Below are 25,447 nucleotides of genomic sequence, written 5' to 3' on the forward strand. Positions count from 1 at the left end.
ACGCCAAAAGTTAACAAAAAACATGGGTGACCGTGAACTGGTGGTGTTTATTTGGCAAGTGTATAACCACATGGTTTCACATGTTTTTTTGGTATTTTTTTTACATTTTCCTAAATAACCTTTGTGCAGAGAGGATAACTTTCAGAGATCATTTGTCCTAACCAGCAAACTAATAACATATAACATTGGCAACATTGTTTCACATCAGTTTGCATGCAGGCTTTACTGTATAACAGTGTGCTTTATTTTATTGTCATGCAGGAACAAATACTTTGCATCCTCTTTTAGTTGATGGTTTACTATTTACGATGTGTGCCTCCATGGGTGATGCCATTGTTGTGCGACGTCAGACAACTGCTTCTAGTGAAGTCGGGTTGGATGGCCCAGCATTAGCAGCATTAGCAGCATTAGCCATGCTATTGTGATCTTGACACCATGTGATAATCGAAGCAGGTGCTTCATTACACCGTAAAGTTGTACTGGTCTGGGCTTAGTAATCGTCTTTTTAAAAAGTAACACAGAATAATCCAAAAGGTTGCCTAAATTATGCACAGGGCCCTTTTCCTATTTTATAAACAGTAATTTATAAATGGTAAAAAATGAAAATGCAAAGCAGTCTTGCTTTTAAATTTGATTTGCAGAAAGGTCTGTACCATTTCAACTCTACCATTTAGAGTTCAGATTTGCTTTCGAATCACATTCAGATTCATTGTAACATCTAAATCAGGGGTGGCCAAATATTTGCACCCCATTCTAGTGCATACACACGTGGACAAAATTGTTGGTACCCCTCTGTTAATGAAAGAAAAACCCACAATCATCACTGAAATAACTCGAAACTGACAAAAGTAATAATAAATAAAAATGTACTGAAAATTAACCAATGAAAATCAGACATTGCTTTTGAATTGTGGTTCAACAGAATCATTTTAAAAAACAAACTAATGAAACAGGCCTGGACAAAAATGATGGTACCCCTAGAAAAGATAATAAGAAAAGAAGAAAATAATTTGACCATAAGGGACATGTTAAACTAAGGTGTGTCCTCTAATTAGCATCACAGGTGTCTTCAAACTTGTAATCAGTCAGTCTGCCTATTTAAAGGGTGACAAGTAGTCACTGTGCTGTTAGGTGACATGGTGTGTACCACACTGAACATGGACCACAGAAAGCGAAGGAGAGAATTTTCTGAGGAGATTAGAAAGAAAATTATAGACAAGCATGTTAAAGGTAAAGGCTATAAGATCATTCTCCAAGCAGCTTGATGTTCCTGTGACTACAGCTGCACATATTATTCAGAAGTTTAAGGTCCACGGGACTGTAGCCAACCTCCCTGGACGTGGCCGCAAGAGGAAAATTGATGACAAATTGAAGAGACGGATAATACGAATGGTAACCAAAGAGCCCAGAACAACCTCCAAAGAAATTAAAGGTGAACTCCAAGGTCAAGGTACATCAGTGTCAGATCACACCATCCGTCATTGTTTGAGCCAAAGGGGATTTCATGGGAGATGACCAAGGAGGACACCACTGTTGAAAGCAAATCATAAAGACTGGAATTTGCCAAAATGCATATTGACAAGCCACAAAGCTTCTGGGAGAATGTTTGTACAGATGAGACAAAACTGGAGCTTTTTGGCAAGGCACATCAACTCTATGTTCACAGATGCAAAAGTGAAGCATCCCAAGAAAAGAACACTGTCCCTACTGTGAAACATGGAGGAGGCTCGGTTATGTTCTGGGGCTGCTTTGCTGCATCTGGCACAGGGTGTCTTGAATCTGTGCAGGGTACAATGAAATCTCAAGACTATCAAGGCATTCTGGAGAGAAATGTGCTGCCTAGTGTCAGAAAGCTTGGTCTCAGTCGCAGGTCATGGGTCTTCCAACAGGATAATGACCCAAAACACACAGCTAAAAACACCCAAGAATGGCTAAGAGCAAAACATTGGACTATTCTGAAGTGGCCTTCTATGAGCCCTGATCTAAATCCTATTGAACATCTGTGGAAGGAGCTGAAACATGCCGTCTGGAGAAGGCACCCTTCAAACCTGAAACAACTGGAGCAGTTTGCTCATGAGGAGTGGGCCAAAATACCTGTTGACAGGTGCAGAAGTCTCATTGACAGTTATAGAAATCGTTTGATTGCAGTGATTGCCTCAAAAGGTTGTGCAACAAAATATTAAGTTAAGGGTACCATCATTTTTGTCCAGGCCTGTTTCATTAGTTTGTTTTTTTAAATGATTCTGTTGAACCACAATTCAAAAGCAATGTCTGATTTTCATTGGTTAATTTTCAGTATATTTTTATTTATTATTACTTTTGTCAGTTTCGAGTTATTTCAGTGACCATTGTGGGTTTTTCTTTCATCAACAGAGGGGTACCAACAATTTTGTCCACGTGTGTATGTGTTGTTTCAGAGGGTTTTTCTCTTCAATGTCCTCTTCAGGAGGTTAAGGTCTGGGGATTGACTTCGACAGTCTAAAACCACTTTTTCTCCCTAATGAAGCATTTCTCTGTAAGTTGGCAGACAGAATGTTTTTGTAGACTGCGGCTACCATCATGAGTTACATCATCAATAAAGATTAGTGAGCCCACTCCAGAAGCAGCTATACAAAGCGCAAGCCATGACACTTCCTCCTCCGTGCTATACAGATGAGCTTGTATGTTTTGGTTCATGAGCAGATGCCTTCTTTCTCCACACTTTGACCTTTTCATCACTTTGAGGTTACTCTTGGTCCAATCAGTCCCTAAAACTTTGTTCCAGAACTTTTGTGGCTCATCTCTGTACTTCTTTGCAAATTGTAATCTCGCCTTACAATTATTACTACTGATGTGTGGTTTGCAATTTGTATCTATATTGCTTCTCTCTAAGTCTTCTTCAAAGGTTGATTGAGATACCTTCACCCCTATCCTGTGGAGCTTGTTTGTGATGTCACTGACTGATATTTTGGGGGTTTTCTTCACAGCTCTCACAAAGTTTCTGTCATCAACTGCTGTTGTTTTCCCTGGTCAACCTGTTTGATGTCTGTTTCTCAGTATGCTAGCAGTTTCTTTCTTTTTCAGGACATTACAAGTTGTTGTACTAGTAATGCTTGCGCAATGGTTTCCCCTCTTCAAAATGGCTTGCTTTTCTCCCAAAGACAGCTCTCTGGTCTTCATGTTAGTTTATCTTTTCAAACACAAATGCAGTCTTCACAAAAGCCAAGGCTAAAACCAAGAGTAGACATTCAGAACAATTTATTGTTTAAACAATCAATATAGCAGGATCTATCTGGGCAACAAGAAACACCTGTCAGTCGCATGTTCCAATACTTTTGCTCACCTAAAAATTAGGTGGTCTGATACAAAAGGAATACCAGGAAATAAAAGCTGAAATTCAGATCTGTCATCTCATATACATATTTTGACCTCAAACTCAGTTGTCTTCAGTGTATAGCAAAAATAAAGGAATTGACCTTGCTATTCCAATACTTTTGGAGGGGACTGTACATGCACACACCCGCACACCTGCAGCCTCTTTGTATCTCCATACCCTTTTCTCTTGTATCAGTTTCAATACAATATTTTAATTGTAATCAGTCAAATCATGCTGTTCCTCTTTGGCATGTGCTATTTGGTTTTATTTTAAACATTAAAACATTGTAGAAATAGACTAGCATCCAATCCTTGAAGCTAGCCTATCAGGACACCTTCAATATATGCTTATACCCTACACAGCAGCACTCCTGTCTGCCTCCTGTCCTGTCTCCTGTCTGTTCTGGTCCCCAGTGATGGAATGAGCCTCCCAGTGTGGGCAGGACAGCAGAAACCCTAACCGTCTTCTTACACAGACTGTAGACCCGCCTCATCAGTGCATCAGGACTCCTCAACCTTTAACTATAGCCTTTCTTACTTTTAATTTCCTTTTGGAATAATATTGTCGGTGTATTGGTAGTTTATCTGTATATTGGAATTACCTTTGTTTACAACTCTAATTGTTGCTTTGTATCTTTAACAAGACATATTGATTTTAAATGGGTCATATGTGCCTAATCTGGTGACTGGCACTGATTGCCTCAACTTCTGTGTGTCGGTCGGGCAATGGATATATGCCAACTGTTTGTAATTTCATATAATGTATACCTGCAATATATTTCATACCTCTGACAGCAGACACTTTACAGCATATAAAAGGTATTCAAGCATGTACGTGCATGATTAATTTTAGAAGGCCGGTCTGCGAGCTGGTTTTTGTTCCAACCAATTACCTTAATTTATTTTTCTGACAGCTCTAGAAATTATGCTGGTTCACTCCCATACTTGAGCAGAGTAAAATCTTTAGGACAGACTTGCAGTCTGCAGCTGTAGCTGGTGCATATACAAATGTCTGATCAAGCCATTATTTAGCTAATTAAATAATTAGGATCAGAAGTTGGCGTGAAATCCTGAAGCGGATTGGCCCTTGCTGTGCACCCCTTATATAGACCAATATACACCGATCAGCCTGCTTAAACCAGTTTATTCATGATAAAAAATGTTTTAAATTGTATAAACTTGTCTATAAACACGTAATATTTCATTTTATGATATATGTACTTATACATATAGCAGGCAATCACAAGTGAATTGCATTCATGAATTACATTTTTAAATGAAAATGGAAATGTTGTAAGATCATTGGGACCACCCAACATATTTAAAACTTTGACCCTTCTTCCCTCCATTGGAATTACATGCTACTGCATGTGGTGAAACTTATTTAGGAATAGAACCCATGCATTTTGAAATATGGATCATCTTTATTTTTTAAATATTACAAATTCTACAGGTCCTGGATCACCTGTTAAGATAGACATGATCATGAACACTAGTATATACCAAAATATGTAAATTCCAAAACAATGCACCCCCCCCCCCCCCTCCCAATGAGCTTACAAGATTTCCATTTTCATTTAAAAATGTAACTTTTGAATGCAATTCACTTATGATTATCTGCTTATATAAGTCCACGTATCATATAATTAAATATTAATTGTTTATAGACAAGTTATAAATAACTGGTTTAAACAGGTGGTTTTAATGTTGTGGCTGATTGGTGTAGGCAACAGTTAGTGCCAGTCTCACCATTACACACACAACACAAAAACAACCCAATAAAACATACATGCACATATGCACATATGGGCACGATTCATCTTAAGATATGACACTGAATTTTTAGCCTAATGGTATTAGCAGATTTCAGTACTTAGGAGTGAGTGCATTGGGTCGTCCAGAATTGCATGGCTTTTTTCACGTGAGATTGGACTGATTTTACTTTTGCTGCTTAGAGATAGGGCTAAGTACCATGCAAAAAAGCAAAAGGTCAGAGCACTCTCAATAGATGCTCTTTAAAAAGTGTCATCATGCACTTATGCAAATTAAGTTGTCTTAGCATGCACATTCAATATTTGTTATATCATTGTCTTATAGCTTGTCTGTTTTTGGGTTCCATGTTAGCATTTTGTCTATAGTTGTTCCAAGGTACTGGTACAAATTAACTACAGTGCTTTGTTTGTTATCAGTTTGGATGCATGCAAGAGGCTAAATTAAATGATTAATTCTTTCATTTTTTTTGGTGCTCAGGAGAAGGACATTTTGTTGACACCATTACACAAACTGATGACTTTTTGGTTAGAAAAACTTTGTCGGTAATCTTTGTCTTCTATAAGTCTAACTACAGCTGTTTTGTCTGAGAATTTATTTGTGCAGGTGTAGGATGTATTGTTAGTGCAGTCGTTGGTGTACAAGGTAAAGAGGATATGACACTACCCTGAGGAGCACCTGTGTTTGTGATGATGGGTGTGAATATGAGGTTATTCACTTTTACAGATTGAGTCCAGTTTTTCTGTCAGGAGGTATGGCATGTTAAACATTGAATAAGAATCTAGAAACAGAATAGGACATTGGCATTGGCATTGGCATTGGCATTCCAAGACGTTGATAGATGTTCAACAGTATGGCATTGGTGTCTATCACCCTGTCCTTTATGCATATTCTAGAGGGTCTATCAGGTGCCACACTCATGAGGTAGGACGGCACAATTCTCTCCATACTATTTGTTAGGCCTTCCATGAAGGTGGGATACAGTTCTATAGACCATTGGAACATATAATGGCATACAGTGGGCTCCGGAATTATTGTCATGCTTAATAAAAATGGTTTCATGTTTCAATGTTTTTATTTAGTAATCACATTTTTTCTGAAAACTACAAGTGCCAAAATTATTGGCACCCTTAACAATTATTGTAAATAAAATCAAACAAAATGAAATATTCAGAAGTGTCTGTTTGAGTGAACAGCAGTTAATTTAAAAAAAAATGAGTTTATGTGCTTTGGGCAGTTTTTCATTTTTACGACAACATCATGGATTATTTCCGCAGCCCATTTTAGGTCTGCTGAGGGCTGGATACACATGGCACTTGCAAACAATTGACCAAACTCTCTTGGGAGAGGTCTAAACATAGTGCTAGTGGTGATTATACCTCATGATTTAGAGGTAAATTTCCTTTTTATCTTTGCTAAACTTTCACTCAATTGCAAATGGTAAATATGTTATCCAACTGTACTGCTTGGGCCCAGCAGTACCGGGCTATACAATGCATTAGATTTACATCAAAAAATCCCAGTTGGGTCCAAATAGAAAATAAAGTAAAAAGGCACTGAAATCAATTTATTATATGACGTTCCTTAAAGAGATAAAAACCTGCTGTATATAATGGTCTTGGGTAATTCAGAGAAGGAATTGTCACAACTAAAATTTAAATATCGTGTAACTCCTGCACTGTTTTGACATTCTCCTCACAAATGAGAAATAAATAGATTCTCAGTCCTCTTTGAACACTTTTGAGGAAACTCTGTTTGAGATAGTTGACATTCACTGGTGGACATAATGTAATATTCGGCATTAAACCACACTGTATACTGTAGACTCACATCATTACAGGCAACAGGATCAAATCGGAATCTCTGGGGATGCATTACAGGAGTCTTTATTTCAAAAGGAGGAACACTTATCGTCTCTGGATGATATACAATATTGTATAAAAATTGCATGCCCTGTATGCCATAAGGTAGGGGGTGCTATTTATTGACAAACAATGTGGTGAAGCAGTGAAAATATATTCAGTGAGACAACAACAACAATAGTGGGGGGAAAAAAGTAAGCAATTCTGCAAAGCCAAATACGAGATATCCTTAATTTACCATTTTCTGTACCCTGAGGTCATGTTTTTTCCATTAGAGTTTAGGAGGTCGCTACTCGAAAATACAAAGTATGTACTCTCTATATATTTGTCTATATATTACTTAATGTAAGAGAGGTGTCACAATTTGCTTGAATTCATCAAAGACCCCAAAATAAACACTGGTATGAGATTCCAAATAGATCCATGTACAGTGTAAGTGACAGACAGCCATAAAGAATCACATTTAAGAAGGAGCACATACATAGCTATTCACTTGTATTATGGTGCACCTACCACACTGATTTATACAGGTAGTGAACATAAATGTAAGCCCCAGTGTCAACTCACTTAATAGGGTGTTGGACCACCATATGTGCCCAGTATGGGCTGCACATGCTATGACATTTTTAATTTTACATACTATGACACACTCTATCAAGAGAAAGTCAATCCAACCCATGGTTCGTTGATAGAGGTGTAAAACACTCTCTCAAGCATTCCACCAGAATATCGCATAAATGCTTCATTTGGTTCAGATCTTATGAGCAAGCAGGCCATACACTCACTCACAGCTAGCACTCACTGACTGAAGTAAAACAAGAAAAAGGGATTTTTAAACTAAAGTGGGATTGCAAAACTGGTACACATACAAGAATACAGCATTTAATGCCATAAAATATATTATCAAAAAATGTATTTTGCTGCATTGCATTTATGCATCTTGTGAACCATATCTACTACATACAGCTCACAATTTGTTTTCTAGATGCTCTGTCATCAATGCTGTTGTTTTGTTGCTGTTCTGTTCCATTTGCATCATTCTTACTGTGGATATTGCTGTTTACCTTTCCATTTTAATTCAGGCCATATATTTCAGCAAATATAGTAATTTCACACATCACTATTATGGGCAGCATTTCTTATTCAGTGTTCCACACGGTAGTCACTCTTGTTTGCTGTTGCTTAGTGGCTGTGTTTTTTCCTGTCTGCACAGGCTTTGATTGAAGGTAAATGAGTGTGTTTATGCATGCATCTCAGAATTTCAGCTCTCTGACTTCTTCAGAACTCACCATACAATCAATAGATTTGATGTACTATACGCATTTCTGAAAAAATACAATTTCATATATACTTTCAGAGACAACACGTATATCTGGATGATTCACAGAAGCAGGGGAGCACGGTGTGCATATTTACCAAAACGTTATTCTTCATGCCATGCCTTATAAAAAGAATGATCATGAATCATAAATCACAATATCATAAATAAAGAGATTTAACAAAGTAGTGCTATTTTTGCCGAAAACCAGCATTTGGCAGAACGGATCGTGTACAATGCCTTTAAGAATGCGAATTAGAACTGTTTCCCTGAATGCAAAAACCATGACATCTCTCATACTTCTACCTTGAGTGTGTTGTTTTTCTTGATGGCATGGAAATAACTGTTCTTCTTTGTTTTATTTAGTATGCAATCATGTCCTGCCATAGATTTCCCATTATCTATCTTTGATCTATACTTCTCATAAGGTCTACACTGCCCGATTATGCTCACTGCAATAAAGATGGAGTGATTTTGGTGGTCGAAATCGCTTGCTTTCCAGTTTTGTTGGGTGATTCTGTGAAAAGCCATCAGCCTTGTAAGTGATGTATTGGTTTTGCCTAATTTCTAGCACTGGAGGAAACTGAAACACATTTCAGGGTTAATGGAATGAAACTACAGTTCAGAGTCACAGAGGTTACATTGATCTAATCTAATTTGTGACATATGCTGATTACACAACGTGTGTTTGCTTATTCCAAATTGTATTTATAGCTGAACTTAAAATGTTCAAATCAGACAAATGAAAGGCATTTATGTGGCTGCATACCTTGATGGTTTCAAAATATGAGGTGAGCCTCACAAAGTGAATGTTTGGCAAGCGTTATTAGAGTGCTTTGTTTGCTTTGCTTCTCATTATGGTTTGCCTCTCATTATGTTCCGCATTTTTCAAAAAGCCCTCTTGCTAGATTTAAATGGCTTTTTATAATGTCAGTGTCACAGCTGAGTGGTCCTGTTCGCATGTAGCACACAACAGCCTGTTACATAAATCCACTATTTGTATTTTTAGTTTCTAACAAGACCAATTAGATCAGGGTCATGCTACTCATTCACATGTAGAATGTTCTCTAGGTGTCTCTGACTTTTGCTAACCCCAAATGTTGTTTTCCCTCTCGGATCTGAGGTTTTTATGCATTTTTTTCCACATATTTAGCCATGATGCTGTAATAGGTACCTGTAACACACACACACACACACACACAGGAGCATTTGCAAAGCAGTTGTGGTACATTCATGCATCATCAGGAGCATAAAGCTCTAAAGTGGATAGGTGAGTGCTTTTCTTTTTTTTCTCACCTATGAAATCTACCAAGTCTAATTTGCCATATCAAACAGATATGCTCAGCTGCATCAGAGTTTCTGGATATCCATGTGCAAATTTTAGCCTTGTGCCTCCAATGTACTCAGCTGTGCCTTCATGGAAAGAGATCAATTTTTACACTGAATTTTTGAACTAAATATGTGGAAAGGGAGCAAATTACCTTGAAAAGACAACAGCTGGGCTTGATTCCCTTTCTCTAATCTGCAAAAGAAGGCTTGTTCATCCACATCCCACAGTAGTCAACAGTACATGCCACTGGAAGTTGAACAGCGGCCCAAAATATTGAGGACTTGATTTAATGAATGCTTAGTATTCTCGCCGTTTCTTCCAAAGTACGGCAAACACTGTTGCGTACGAAGTTGAAAAATAAGAGCATGAATTTTTAAACGAATGACAGTTTCATATTGCAGCCTTTTGATCACTAAGACAGACACTGCGCACTTCAGGGGTAATAAACAATGGTACTGGGGATGGATGTGAGTCCTTCGGCACATAGCTGAGTCAGGGAGGTCAATTTCATCGATCTAAACCATAGTGATACACTAGCACTTTGATAACAAGGAGGGAGAACCAGTTCTAGAGTTGCATCTTTGTTGAAGCCATACATATTTCAGTTTTTGGTGCACTTTATCTATGAGCACAATTGATCTATCATAATTCATATTCGATGCATACTGTAGCATACTGTAGCTGCATGTTGTGATTATTTTGATGTTCCAGGATTTCATAAATATTTGTTCTAGCTTTTATGTTTTTGCAGGTACCCATTTTGCTGCACTATATCTCCTTTTCTTAAAAAAAACCCCAAAAAAACAAATGATTGTTTTCCACCAGAAATGTCAACAAAACTAATCAATGAAGGCGAGATCTGAGACCAACTGTCTGCAGCAGAGGGCTCCTCGGGCTTTATAGCACGCTGTACTGATTTCCGCATTCGGAAAAGGAAGCGTCTTCAGGGAATTTGAAAGGCTGCAGAAACCCAAGGCTTTGATCAGGGCCAGCTGTCAGCTCTTTCCTTAAATATTCTGTTGATGCAAACATTTCTGCTTGAACATAATTGGCTGATTTATAGCAATGGGTTGCCATAGTTGCACAACAGAAGAAGCCTGAAAGAGATGTGCACATTCAATTAAGCGCTCCTCTCTATTTGTGACAGTGATTTTACATTAATGTCATACTCATTAGAATACAGTGGTCTAAGTTTTATGAGTTGCCAAGAACTGGATCCCCATTCATTGTCCTGTTGTTGTTGTCCGACCATTTGCTCTTTTTCATATAGCAGACAATAGTTTCCTATCGATCTTGATTCATATTCATGTTCATGTACAGGTTATGTCTGAAGACGTGAACTGTTATGACAGTGATGTTAACAAGCAGTAATTCTGTTATATTCAGTTCCATTATGTAACATAGGCTCACCGTGTTCCAGACATCACAATATTCTGGACACTTGATCTTTCGTTTATGAAATTAATACTATGTGGTTAGTGATAAAATATATATCTCTACATTCATAATGTATTACTTTTTCTCAGTTGACTACTCATGAGTCACGCAGCCTTGTCATCTGAGATAAGTTTAAGATGTGCCACAATGTGCAAACCACTGGTAACACTCAAGAACAGAAAGGCCAGGTTAGACTTTGTCAGAAAACATCTAAAAAAGCCTGCCCAGTTCTGGAACAAGATTCTTTGGACAAATGAAACCAAGATTAACTGGTACTAGAATGATGGGAAGAGAAGGGTATGGAGAAGGAAAGGAATGCCTCATGGTCTGAAGCATACCTCAACATCTGTCAAACATGGCGGAGGCAGTGTTATGGCTTGGGCATCTATGGCTGCCAATGGAACTGGGTCACTGGTCTTTATGGATGATGTGGCTGCTGATAGCAGTAGCAGGAGGAATTCTGAAGTGTGTAGGGCTATCTGCTCGGATTCAGCCAAATGCTGAAAAACTAATAGGACAGGCTTCACAGTACAGATGGATAATGACCGATAACATACTGCGAAAGCAACTCAAGTGCTTCTCAAGGCAAAGAAATGGAATAGTCTTCAATGGCCAACTCAGTTACCTGACCTCAACCCAATTGAGCATGCTTTTCACTTACTGAAGATGAAACAGAAGGCAGAAAGACCCACAAACAAGCAACAACTGAAGGCGGCTGCAGTAAAGGCCAAGCAAAGCATCTCAAGGGAGGAAACTCAGCATTTGGTGATGTCCATGGCTTCCATGCTTCAGGCAGTCATTGACTGTAAATGATTTCCATGCAAGTATTAAAAATAATCCTGATATAAATATATATATATAATTACGTTAGTTTGTCCAATTACTTTTGAGCCTCTGAAAATGGAGGGACTATGTACAAGATTTGTTCGTGATAATAACTAATAAACTAATAATGTGACAAAAATTAACATCATAGTATACAAATAAATCAGTAGAAAATCAATATTTGTATCAATCGAAGCCTTATTTGTAGGTGTAGTGAATTCAAACACTTACACCCATGTGTGGTTAAAATGCAATGGTATAACCTAAACAGCCAAATAATTTGTAAATGTGACTTTCTGTACACCCCTTTATCTGCTACCTGTATCCAGTAAAGTAAAACCAGCAAAATATTTTAATTTTAATTATGAAATAAATCATAAGTAAAAGGATCCAATAATGTCCATCTGAATTCTGTGTAATATCTACTGCCTTACCTACTACAAATAAGGCCTGGTCAGAAATGAGCAATTACCTCTACCAGAGAGGGAGCTCCAGATCTGTGAGTCTGACAAAATGGAGAGCTGAAGGTTCAGCATGCCTACTGCAACCAAGCCAAGGGGGAGGAGAGGAGGCATTTATTACACTGGCAATGTTTATGCAGAAATGATTTACCCTGTCAACACTCCGGTCATGGGGCTTCCCACAGCAGCTGGGCCTCGTGAAGAATTGTGATGTGAATTAACAGGATCAGTCATCTCATAATACTTTGCGCTGATGAGTGCCCTTTTTGTGCCTCGACAGGACTGCTGTGAAAAAGGAGAGTCAGATAGATCATTAGAAAGGTAGACAGATGGGCAGATTGTAAGGGAAGAGCAGTGTTGAGCACAGGGGAAAAAGTGGTTGAACAGAGTACATGCATAATGCATGTAAAAAAGGAATAATAATAATAAAAAATTTGGATAGGCCCAGACAATATTACCATGTTGAATCTGACTCATATTCTGTCACTCTTTCAGACTGCTCTCAGGTGCTCACATTCTGCAGTGGGCAACCTGCCCAGTCTTCAGTAAATTAATTACACTGGCAGAGTGGCCAACCTGGGACAGTGGACGGGTCTTCAGAGGAGGGAAAAATCACATAGCGGGGTCTGGAGCTGACACTACAGCTGTATATCCATGTACGCCCTGTCCTTTTTTTTCAGAGATGTGCCAGGATGCAAATTTGGAGAAGTTTAATTTGAAGAAGGTCAAGAAAACTGTTTGAAATAATCAGCACAGCATTTTTATTTCTCATTGAGTAGATCATGAGGAACAGCAATTAGCTTCCTTGTAACTTCAAAATACAGAATCGTTTGGATATGGAAAGCAAGTCTCTTTAATTTTACTACAGGCTGAAGAATGGTAATAAGCATATTGCAGTGCAGTTTTCCTGCTGCACACTCCATGGCACATTATATTTTTAAAAGGTCTTATTGTGTTGCTTTCAGAACACATGGTTCCCAAATCCAGAGCGCTAATCTACTCTCAGTGAGCACTTTATTTATTAGTCTAATAAATATAGGTATTTATTAGACTCATTTTTTAGACTACTTACGTCTTCTGCTGTTGTAGCCTATCCACTTAGAGGTTTGACACATTGCGTGTTCAGAGATGTGCTCTTCTGCATACCACTGTAATGTGTGGTTATTTGTGTTGCTGTCATCTTCCGGTCAGCTTTGACCAGTCTTGCTATTCTAGTCTGACCTCTCTCAATAAGAAGGCGTTTCTGCCCACAGAACTGCTGCTCACTGGATGTTTTTTGTTTTTCACACCATTCTCTCCAAACTCTAGAGACTGGTATGTGTGAAAATCCCAAGAGATTAGCAGTTTCTGAGATACCCAAACCATGGTGTCTGGCACCAACAATCATTCCACAGACAAAGTCACTTAGATCATATTTTTTTCCCCATTCTGATGTGAACATTGACTGAAGTCCCTGACCTGTATCTGCATGATTTTACGCATTGCACTGCTGCCACACGATTGGCTGATTAGATAATCGCATTAATAAGTATGTCTCCTAATAAAGTGCTCAGTGAGTGTATATGCCTTCACTGCCTATGTAAAGATGACTGCTGTAGGTGAGGCAAAGGGAAATTGATTTATTGACTTGCAAATGTTTGCACTGTTTAGAAGACATTGTTTATGCAAACTGGTGAAGAGTAAGTCCAGAGGATTGTCGAAATAGCACCGCAAATGGAACCTTTTCCCACAAGCAATCCACAGTTTTCTCATTTATGCTATGCTTCTTCCTGCCTCTGACATTTCACATGCGCCTGGTCCATGACTGATTAATGCAGTACAATCAAATTATGAATTCAGCCTGAATCAAAGAAAAAGATATTGCTAATGCATAATCTATGTGTGTGTTTTTGTAATGATGCGTGCATAATGAGCTGCATTGATTCTGCCCGGTAAAATGGTTTGTGAAGCTTATGTTTATGATTTATACAATCAATGGCTTTAAACCATTGAGTTGCCAATTCATTCAAACTCTGTCATTCATTTCAGTTCAAATTTGTAAGTATGTCTTATTTGACAATAAACCAGGGGCCATATGTATAAAGACTTGGGAGTTAAGAAATTCTTCCCAGAAAGTAGTACTTCTATGCATAAAAGTGGTAAGGCTATTTTAACAAAGAGTAAGTGGAATTCTTAGGTGCTAATCTCAGTTTAATTCATAGCAGACAGGTGCCATAAAGATAAACTATAATGATGCTGCCCAGGAATCAGCCAATAGCAAGCCTTCATAGAACAGCTCATTGCATGTAATGATAAGAAATTTGCTTGTGCCTCCATTCAGTTTATAATGGCAAATATGAGGGACTGCTTCATTCTTGTCACAAAATGTTTTTAAACCAGAACAATTAGCAACTTTCTCATGCCTGCTTTCAATTCATATAAGCAATTTAAAGACACATGTTGAAATTCACATTTTCAAATAAATGTCTGTTGATCATATCACAGCTAATTGTTAAGAGCTCTAGCATAGACTATAATACGATGTGGTATGTTGAGATATGGATTCATCAAGGTGAAAATCTAACTGGACGCAGCAAATAATCATAAATGACATAAATTACTTACGAGTATTAAAACAGAAGAATGTAATAAGATAAAAAAGCATTGCAGGAAATCTTGCAAACTATTGATTCTTCCTTCCCTTCAGCTAAACAAACTCCAGATGAATGTGGAGAGAGATGATACAATGTAGCCTACTTTCCACATCACAAATAAAGGAGATTTTTATTTATAATGAGAATCTCAGAGCCACTGGCAGCCGAAGTCGTAGGACTTGTTTGATACTCATCTCATGATTGAAATGTATACAGAGACATGTGTGCCATCAATAACTCCAACAACCCAGGGAAAGCATGCAATCCAAGGAGCTAGTTCTGACAGATGGTTACGATATGTGTAGGGAAATCTGTGAACTGCCTGACATCGTTTTGGTTCTGTCGAATCCTTGATTGTGTCATGTTTAGCTCTACCTACTAATTGCTGACTATAATGGGACCAAGTCATCACTTGTGCATTGTTTAAGTTGCCAGGAACTTTAATTTATAACTTTAATTCATAGCTTTTATTTATGCTGTGAGAGAATTATTGCATGCAGTAGGATAATATACAACAAGATTACACCTTCCGAGCTCTCTTAAATAGTTTAAGACACATAATATTTTTTATACAATGCAATTATTCTTACTCCTACAAATAAGATCAAAATCACATCATTCTTAGAATTCTGACACACTTGAGATTGAAGTTTTATTTTGAAGGGCCCAGAAAGGCATATTGTCGTTGAACAGCGCAGGGGGTATGAGACCTGATGAGATGGGGGAATCATGTATATAAAGTCTCCTTTTATTAGAAAATGCAGTCAATATATTGCACTTTTTTCACTGGTGGAAACTTCATGTATTTCTGCAATATAAGGATATTTACAGTTTCATTTGGTTTCCTGTTGTAAACAAGGTAATCTACATACAATATTCTGCAAAGGTGTATGATAGTGATATTTTGGCCATACCCCTACATGGTATGTGCTTTATTTTCTAGTGAAATTCCACATTTTATAAGCAAAGCTAAGCCCAATACAAGCTGAGTTAACACTTAAAGCCTCAGTTTTAATTAGAACCAAAATAAATAGATTTTGCTCCTCTCTTGCCTTTTGTTGTTAAATAGTAATTCCAGGTCTGGGATGGATATCACACCTTTGCAATATAGCTGTCATCCCTCATTTCTCTCACTTTCAGGTTCACAGAGGCACTGAGAAATCCCTCACCTTTAACATTAAATCTTCAAATGTGTAGATGAGACATCTGTGTGATTCATAGCCAGGGTTCAGCCCAGGAGGGAATCAAACTCCTGTTTCAAAATCAAAATTAAAATATATTTGTCCAGAAATCCAAATGACAGGGCAGTTGCCATTTCATACTTATACAGTATGTAAATGCAAATATAATTGTAGTGAAATGCAAAATCACATTGGTGGTTAATTACAGGAGGTTAATCAAAAGCTGAAAGTTAATAAGTGGATTTAAGAAGCCCACTAGAGGTCACCTTGACAATTTGAAAATGAGCCTGATTACTTCATTGAAGATGGTTGTGCACTGATGCAGAGCATTGTAAACTAATATTCTTTCCAGTCATCAAGCTTATCACTGATATGGGATACGTGTTGTATTACTTTCACATTAGGTATAAGAAGTAGCCCTAGTTCTGAGGAATGTCTAGCCATGCAGGCCCCAGCAGAAGGCCCTATTAGAAACGCAATGCTGATTGAGAAATTAATTTACAGGACCACTTGTGAGGCTGTGCATGCAAATTATGGTAGATATTAAGTCACCCTATATTAGGTTTCACACAGCAAACTGAATTCTTGGGGGTCCTAATTTATTGTTTCCAGCCTGTATTTGATCAATTTGGTTCTTGCCGTTAGTGCCTGCACAGGCAGCCATAAAGCATGGAGTCACTGTGGGCTGTTGAAAAAATGTATTGGATTTACATGAAAATAAATACTTCATACATAGATTGCTGGGTTCAATGTAAAATATTGAGTCAGGGGCAAACCCAGTTCTTGTTATAACCATTACATCCCGATTTGGCAATAGAAAATAAAATAACTTACGGTTAATTAAACACGCACATGTAGAATTATATAAAATATCAAAAAACAATAAATATTCCAAGCAGTCAAGACAAAGTTAAATTAATGCAATATGTTGATAATTAAAAATGTCATTAATTAAAGGTATTTATGCATATTTGTTTGCTACAATTATTGTGTCTAACTAATGTTTACTTAATTTCCTAGACTATTATTAGGACTATAGGTAAGAGAAATTAACTGTTTTATTGCGGGGGTAGTTAGGATACAGGAAAGTGCATGTCTTAACTAATACTCTTACAAATTTTGTTACCTTGCTCGCTTAGCTCTTTCGACTGCCGTACAACTAAATTTTCATTCAAAGAATTGAACATCCCTAAAAATGACAGTTGGAATACAATCCACTCAACATGCTTGATGTCAGGAAATACATTTGCATACAGTCAGAGTTTACAGATGATAAAAGGAAAGAAGACTTGGGAATATAACACCCCATTACCTATAGATCATTTAAGTTGAGTAACGAGCGGATCTGCAGGAGTGTGGAAAACGACACAAAGGCAATCTGTTCCCTTGCCTCATTAGAATTGTGTTGTATAGGTCACCAATTACGTGAGCGAGGGGGAGTGTCTGTTTTATGGCCCTTTTCATTAAATGGCAAATGTGGAGTGATGCTTTTCACAAATTGTGATATTAAATGATGAAAACATAAACAGATGTAACAAATCTAATGTCTAATGACATTTTTAAATGTTGTTTATTGTGAACTGGTGTTAAGATTTACAAATCTGACTTTGCAAAAGCCAGCCTTGTGGGGATATGGTGCTGGGTTTCTCCAAAAAAGTAATTAAGGAATAATAAAAATAATAATTTACAAAATTAAGAGAATAAATAAGACAACAGGGGGCTTAAATTGGTTTATTTTTGCATTTGCTCTCATATTTGTTGACACTATTTCTATGCTATACCTTTTACTATTTCTCCTCTTATTTTAAGATCCTCTTATTTCAAGATTTTATCAATACGCTAATGTCTATGTATTGTATACACAACACAACAATAATTTTCTGCCATAGAATTGACATTTTATAAAGGACCAATCTATTTGTTAAAGACAGTACTCCAGATTAGTGAAACTGAACAATGACAGTTACCCTTTTGGGGGAGTGTAGAGGCAAAGCTGACGTTCCAGGAGAATAGTGTCATTGTCTCATTTACATTCTGATAATACAAATCACACTTGCCTCTACAACAGTTCAGCTCCTGCTTTAGTCCCACAGATGAGGTTTAAAAATAGTGCATCCAGCTCTGACAAAGCGTTTCTTTTGATTACATGGATAAATCTTTCAAGGGAGGGAGGGAGTTTTCTTCAAATGCAAATGATCACAGAGAATATTATAATGAATCAGCCAGTGTATTTTAATGAACACTCCTTCTTTAAAAAAAGGGAAAGGGAGATAGATAGTGCAAGAAAACGCATCTATTCCCAATATGAAATGGATGGATGTAATTGAGGAGAAATGCAGCTCAAGTAATGTGGGATAATGGAGCCAGTAGGGAGCATGTGTGGCTCCTAAAGACACAATAAAACCTCAGGCAGCAGAGAATTAATGATATGCAGTGAACTCATTACTGAAATTCCGAAACACTGTTCCTGCAGTTACACAGATGGACTCAGTTAAGCAGTGAGCAAACTTTCACCATTTCTTTTTTTCTCTTTCATCTCTCTCACGCTCCTTCATGAATGTCAATAGCTTATTTTCTTTCTATAAAATATGATTAACTGTGTTCTCGTTTTTCTTTTCAATTAATGTACAGAACAAATTAATTAATGTACAAATGGACATGAATTCTGATCTTCAGAAATGCCCAAGGCTGAGCAATAACAGTGAAAATATGAAAGTATGGTTACTAGGGATGTCATAATATATTGGTATTTTTAATATTGATTGTCACATTGCTATATCAAAACATTTTTTAGGCATTAATATATTGTTTTTACTTATTAATTTGCTTGTGTAATGCAATAAAGTAGGTAACCACACAGATGTGATAGAACATTATTTTGCCATCTTCTGCCACCCCTTCTCTTCTCTGCTCCATTTTGGTTGTCATTTGACAGAATTTGACAGCTAAATTGTCTTTCTTGACTTGTTCAGTCTTGACTTGCCTATAGGGCAGCTGGCCCAATTGATGTTGTATTTTGAATTTAGTTTGATTCCTGTGTTTTCGGTTTCCTTGTCCTACTTGTCCTAGTCTAAAGAGGCAAAACCAAACAAAGGGTGCACATGTGGGAGAAAATGCAGGCTTAATTCTGGATTTATTTCAATAAAGTGTTTGCATTTTAGTGCCATTCTTTGATTATGAGTGTTCGTATAGGCCTTTCAAAAAATGTATAAGATGGTCTACAGGCAGTATTTTCATTTGAAACTTGCTGATAATCATCAGGATTATTGATTAATGAGGCATTGATCAAAAGGCATTGATGCCAACCCAACTGCTCACTGAATCTCAAATTGTGTTATTTTGTTTTGGACTGAGATATCCCCATTTCATGAGAATAAGTCAGAGAAAAACACAACATATGTATTAGCTTAAAAAAAAGTTACATTTCAATATTAAACCTAGTTTTTCCTTAGAAACCCTTGAATTTGACAGCTTATAGATATATGCACATTTTTTTCAGTGGTGGGAAACATGGAGATTAAAAAAAGCTTTTTTTATGTTTATGTAAATCCGGTGTGTTGCCACAGTTATAAGGCTTTAAGAGCAGTGCAAATGGGGAAAAAACATTTGGTTAAAAGTGTTCACAACTTCTAACATTAGCTGCAACTTGTTTGTTTTACAGGGACTTGATGCCGTCAACCCTGGAAGGCCAGATTACCATGGAGAAGACGCCCAGTTACTTTGTGACCCATGATGCCCCCAAACGCATCCACTCCATGGCTAGAGACACCAAACTAATCATTGTGGTCCGCAACCCTGTAACCAGAGCAATTTCTGACTATACTCAGACTCTCTCCAAAAGACCTGAGATACCCACATTTGAGGTTCTGGCCTTCAAGAACAGGACCCTGGGTTTGATCGATGCCTCTTGGAGTGCACTGCGGATTGGGATATATGCACTGCACCTGGAGAGCTGGATGCAGTATTTCCCGCTTTCACAGATACACTTTGTCAGTGGAGAGAGGCTTATCATTGATCCAGCTGGAGAGATGGCCAAAGTGCAAGACTTTCTTGGACTCAAGCGTATTGTCACAGATAAACACTTCTATTTCAATAAAACCAAGGGGTTTCCCTGCCTGAAGAAGCCAGAGGACAGCAGCACCCCACGATGCCTTGGGAAGTCCAAAGGCAGAACTCATCCCAAAATAGACCCTGATGTGATACGCAGGTTACACAAATTTTACAAGCCCTTTAACATGATGTTTTACCAAATGACAGGGCAGAACTTCCAGTGGGAACAGGAAGAGAAGCAGTGACTCCCACAGCCCTCTCACAGGCCTGCCAGACTACCGCAGGGCAGAGAGACTTGTCCCAATTCCGTGTAGCAGAAAGTCCCATCCTACATCATTACTGAAAGGCCACAAACACCAGTCAATCACCCCTTTCTTTGCAAAGTGTTTGCATCTACAGCAAGAGTTTGCAGATTTCTTGATAGTAGTAGGGGTGGTGGTGGCAATCACTGTTGTATATATTATACATATAGATATAGTTTTATTTGTACAAAAAAAAGAGTGAGATGACTTTATTTCTTTTCGAATCAAAGATATACTATACAAATCAAGGCAAACAACCTGCAACAATTCATGCTAAGTGTCCTTAATATGTGATTTGCTTCTTGAATATTGTTGAGTAAAGAATGCATCTTCCTGAGTTTGCTATACATTAGAATGACAATGGTGGGGTAAATACTACCGTTTTGTCTTTTTTTCAAACAACCCATTAGTATTTGTGTCTTTCATATTTGTACTGAAGAACTAGTGAAAGAAGCCATCCAGAAAGCTTCTCAACCTTCACCTTCATCTGCGTTATATTCGGTGGCATTAGTCTCTATCTCTGAATTCTGCACAAAGTGAGACAATCGATATAGCATTTTATTTGTTAATGGCAGCCACAGTGATGGTACTTTTTGCGCCTCTGCTCTGCAATGTTTTCTGGCCATACAAGATTGATTTGGCTTGCTGTTGCCATGCATGTCTATCACTCAGGGGATGCCAAGTCAGCCTGCTAGTGCTACAAGTAATCGGATCAATCAAGGTAAGCCCTGTGTTGCCCTTGAGAGCCCCTGAATGCCAGAAACACAACATTTCACAGCTGTGCTGCACAGTCAACTATTAGAGGCTTGTGCTGTGGAGTTGTATAATTTTCCCTATTTATCCCCTATAACAAGGTCTCATACTTCAAGATAATTCCACCATTTTAGCATGGAATTACTTCTGACTGCAGTATTACGGAGCTGGATGGCAGGTAAATATGTATGGAATGCTGTAATTCATACACCAATCACCCAATATGGATGTAAATACCCTCAAATTAAAGCTGACAGTCTGCACTTTATATACCCATTGTTTCATTTCAAATCCAATGTGCTGGAGTAAAAAGCTAAAAAAGCAAAAAAAGTGTCACTGTCCAAATACTTATGGACCACACTGTGTATATATACACAATCAGTGATCACTTTATTAGGTAGACCTGTACACCAGCTTGTATATGCAAATATTTAATCAGCCAATATTGCAGCAGCAACTAAATGCATAAAAGCATGCAGACGTGGTCAAAAGGTTCAAATGTTTTTCGGACCAAATGTCAGAATGGGGAAGAAATCCAAGTGACTTTGACTGTGGAATGATTGTTCCTGCCAGACAGGGGAGATTGAGTATCTCTGAGCATCTCAGAAACTGCTGATCTCCAGGGATTTTCACGCACAACAGTCTATAGAGGTTTCAGAGAATGGCGTGAAAAACAAAAAACATGATGAGAGAAATCAGAGGAGAAGGGCCAGACTGGTTGAAGCTGACAGGAAGATGACAGTAAGGCAAATAACTACGCATTACAACAGTGGTATGCAGAAGAGCATCTGAACACACAATGCATCAAACCTCAAAGTGGATAGGCTACAGCAACAGAAGACGTAATGAGTCTAAAAATAAGTTAGAAAAATTGGTCTAATAAGTGCTCACTGAGTGTATATATAGTGGGCTCCGTTATTGGCATCCTTGATAAATATGCACAAATAAATACTGTAAACTAAATAAACAATAATACCACGATTGACATGAACTTTATTTTCCAATATATAGATTGCTTTTAGATATGATATATGAATGATACCAGATCTGAGAAATATTGCGATCTCTTATGAAACTATATTGGGAAATAATTATCCATAGGCACTCACATGCCATAAGAAATCCAATCTCATCACACACAAGAACATCTCTCTTGAAGCTAAACGTAAGATGTATCTTACTCCACATTAGGGCTCAACGGTATGGAATTTTCTAGGTAATGTTAGGTCATTTTCCAGGATTTTGGAAATATTCAATCTCATGACACCATACAAATTTAAGCGCAAATTGAGGAGGATTGTCATGATTCTCCAGTGAAGATTAACTGCCTGTGGTTGAAATATATAAATAGCCCAGTCAAGCAAGTCAAGTTAAAAATGTAAAAACCTTATTTTAGTTAAAGGTTTAGCATATCTAATTCAATGTCTTACATTGAAGGAAATAACTAAAATATATCAGGGTTTCCCCAACATTTTTCAACATCCTGGTGCTCAAGCTCTGGTGTGTTTGAAGTGGACATACATGCAAAGGAGGTGGCGGGTTATGTAGGATATTGTGCTTTTGAACCTTCAGTCATTTCCTGCGTTCTGGGGGATTAAAACCACCCAAGAAAGCCTTCAGAGAGTAAGGGTTAAGAACTAGAAACCATTTAGGCCAGTGATCAAAGTAATCTTAAAAATTCCTGCTACACACATTGCGTGATCCCCTTCATACGAAGGCAAAGCCGAAACTCTGAGGCAGCTACAACATTGATTTTAAAATAACCTCTGTGGATGTGTTGCATTAATAAAGGCATTTTAAATATTTATATTAAAGAGGAGTGGCTTGATTGATTCATACTGTAATGCTTTTTTTGTTATTAATCTTATTATGTAATTTTCTCTGAACAGATAACAAAAAGAACAACAAAAAGGGCATAGATTTATTCAAATAAACCAAAAAAAATGTAAGTAAAATATTAATCTTGTTCTTCAAGGTCTATGACTTAATAAAAAAAGAAATAAAAAAAAATACTAGAAGAAATATAATAAAATGAATTAATATGAAAAGACTGGGCTTAATGAGTAACCAGTAGCGGTGTAATGGCACACAAAAATCTTTATTCGGTGTACATCAATTTTGACTTTGCGGTTTGGGAAATAAAAGTACAGTACAGCAAAGAAATTGAAGCATAAAACTGTTCCATATTTTATTGAGATGTAAACAGTGGCTAAGTGGCCATAATTTATTTGCAGAACAAGGTGCATTAACAGTAAGTCATTAGAATGAACTTGCTAATGACTGAGTGTTCCACACAAAAAAATGTTAAGTCATGCACGTGCTTTGAAACAGCCGACAGCCTAGTTGGACCTGGAAGGTTGATGGTTCAAGCCACAAACCTCAAAAAGATCAGTTCAGCTGTTGGGTCCTTGAGGAAGGTTCATAATTACTGTCATGTAATTGTTCGGTTTACAGCATGTGCCAAACCATGAGTCCGGTACTGAAGGAAAGAGATTTGACAAAGTAAGCAGTGATGCTTCTATGATTAGACATACATTGCTGCTTCTGCTGCTTCACGGAAGCCACATCTCTCCCATGTTTGCTTGTCAGTAGACAGGTGACACAGGCCATTATGTTTCTTATACAGTGGCACACCACCACAGTTACATTCTTTTGGGAGAGCCCTGCATATTTTTACATTCATGTTTCCTTATTTAATTTGCTTTTTGTTGAACTGCATTAAAAAAAAACATACAAATAAATGTGTTCACATTGTCTTAAACCATGTTTGTTGATGTTTCTTAAAACCAATTTTAGGCTGCAATGGAAAATGGGGTTGGGAAATCTGATTTGCATGTAAGGACAACTTCATGTTAGGACAATGAGCAGGTCTATGTAATACATATTGGTGTTATATTGCTAAATAGAACACCATTCTATTGGTAATTTGCATTTGTCTATGGTCACTACAATAAAGAACACAATGCATCATTTAGAATGATTAGCTAGGTTTATAGTTTAGGCATTTAAAAAATATATATAATTTCACATCGTTATGGTCAAAGCTTCTGTTCCAGCAAAGCAGTATAACATTACCTCCGGTAGTATATACAGCAGGCATCTAAACCATAGATTGAGGGTCTCAGGCTAAATTACAAAAGACAGCCTAGCTTGCTAAGTTTGCTAAGTTTTTGAGTTATATCACTGCCCATACAAAATGTGTAGCACAAAGTGATATAAACAAAATGCTTCCCAGAAATATACATATGTTCATTCATTGAGATATATCTTTCTTTAGAATTAACAATATACAATAATTAACAATAAAGCTACTGCCAGTCCAAGTCCACTCATGGACCCAAGTTCACTCCCAGGCTTGTGGACAAAACAGACGCAAGGAGCGAGATTTGGCATTATTTTGGTTACAGAGCCTACAATGAGGACAAGCCGACGGACACCCAGAAGCCAATCTGCAAAAGATATTTCAAAGGGACAAAGGGAGGCAACACATCCAACCTAGCAAAACATCTCGCTGACAGCCAATGCCGACCTGTTTAAAGAGTTTAAAGAACGACAGGTTAGTGAATATGATACATTGGCTACTGTAATGGCAAAAGTGCAGATGCGTACCCCATTAATTTCACTGGTGTTTTGTTATTTTTATGGCCCCTCATTCCCATCTGTGATGGCAGTTAGTTGTTTTGGGACGATATTTTGTGACTTGATGTTCGTTGGCTTCTTTGGAATTCTATGCAAGCAAGACAGCACAAACTAGTGACATATTAATGTACTGAAATATCCATGTAATTTATTACTCTCTTCTCCCCCCTACACACACAGAAACCGTCAGAATCGGCAACCACCCCAGTGAGGCAACCCTTCCCTTCTGTCATGCAATATTATATTCCATTACTTTTGCTGATGTTTTAGGTTTTTGCCGTGGTATTGTTTCAGAACCAGTATCATGATACTTAGACTGGTATCGGTATCGAAGTCGGTCTTCTGACAACACTACATCCTAGTCACATTGTAGGTTAGCTACTGTACTACTGTGGATAAATTGACACTAATTTCACTGGAACCAAGCTATTTCAATAAAGGAGTTTTAATGGTAGACAACAAAAACAAGAGCACCTAGTATCAATAACATGCACTACAAAATTATCTTGTGCAGCTGTGGAGTTGAATGCTC

The 25,447-nt window shown here is 37.6% G+C and overlaps 1 protein-coding gene across 1 annotated transcript in view; it reads left to right on the top strand.

The window, feature by feature from the left end:
• LOC133122957 (heparan sulfate glucosamine 3-O-sulfotransferase 4-like) overlaps positions 1-23,987 on the top strand; it is a 117,700-nt gene extending 93,713 nt beyond the window's left edge. Inside the window, exon 2 of the mRNA XM_061233252.1 lies at positions 19,833-23,987. Within this exon, the coding sequence (XP_061089236.1) occupies positions 19,833-20,466 (634 nt within the window). The 3' untranslated portion in view covers positions 20,467-23,987. The remainder of the gene's footprint in view (positions 1-19,832) is intronic.
• The last annotated feature ends 1,460 nt before the right edge of the window (positions 23,988-25,447 follow it).

The sequence above is a fragment of the Conger conger genome, chromosome 2 (assembly GCF_963514075.1).
Source record: "Conger conger chromosome 2, fConCon1.1, whole genome shotgun sequence".
Classification (NCBI taxonomy): domain Eukaryota; kingdom Metazoa; phylum Chordata; class Actinopteri; order Anguilliformes; family Congridae; genus Conger; species Conger conger.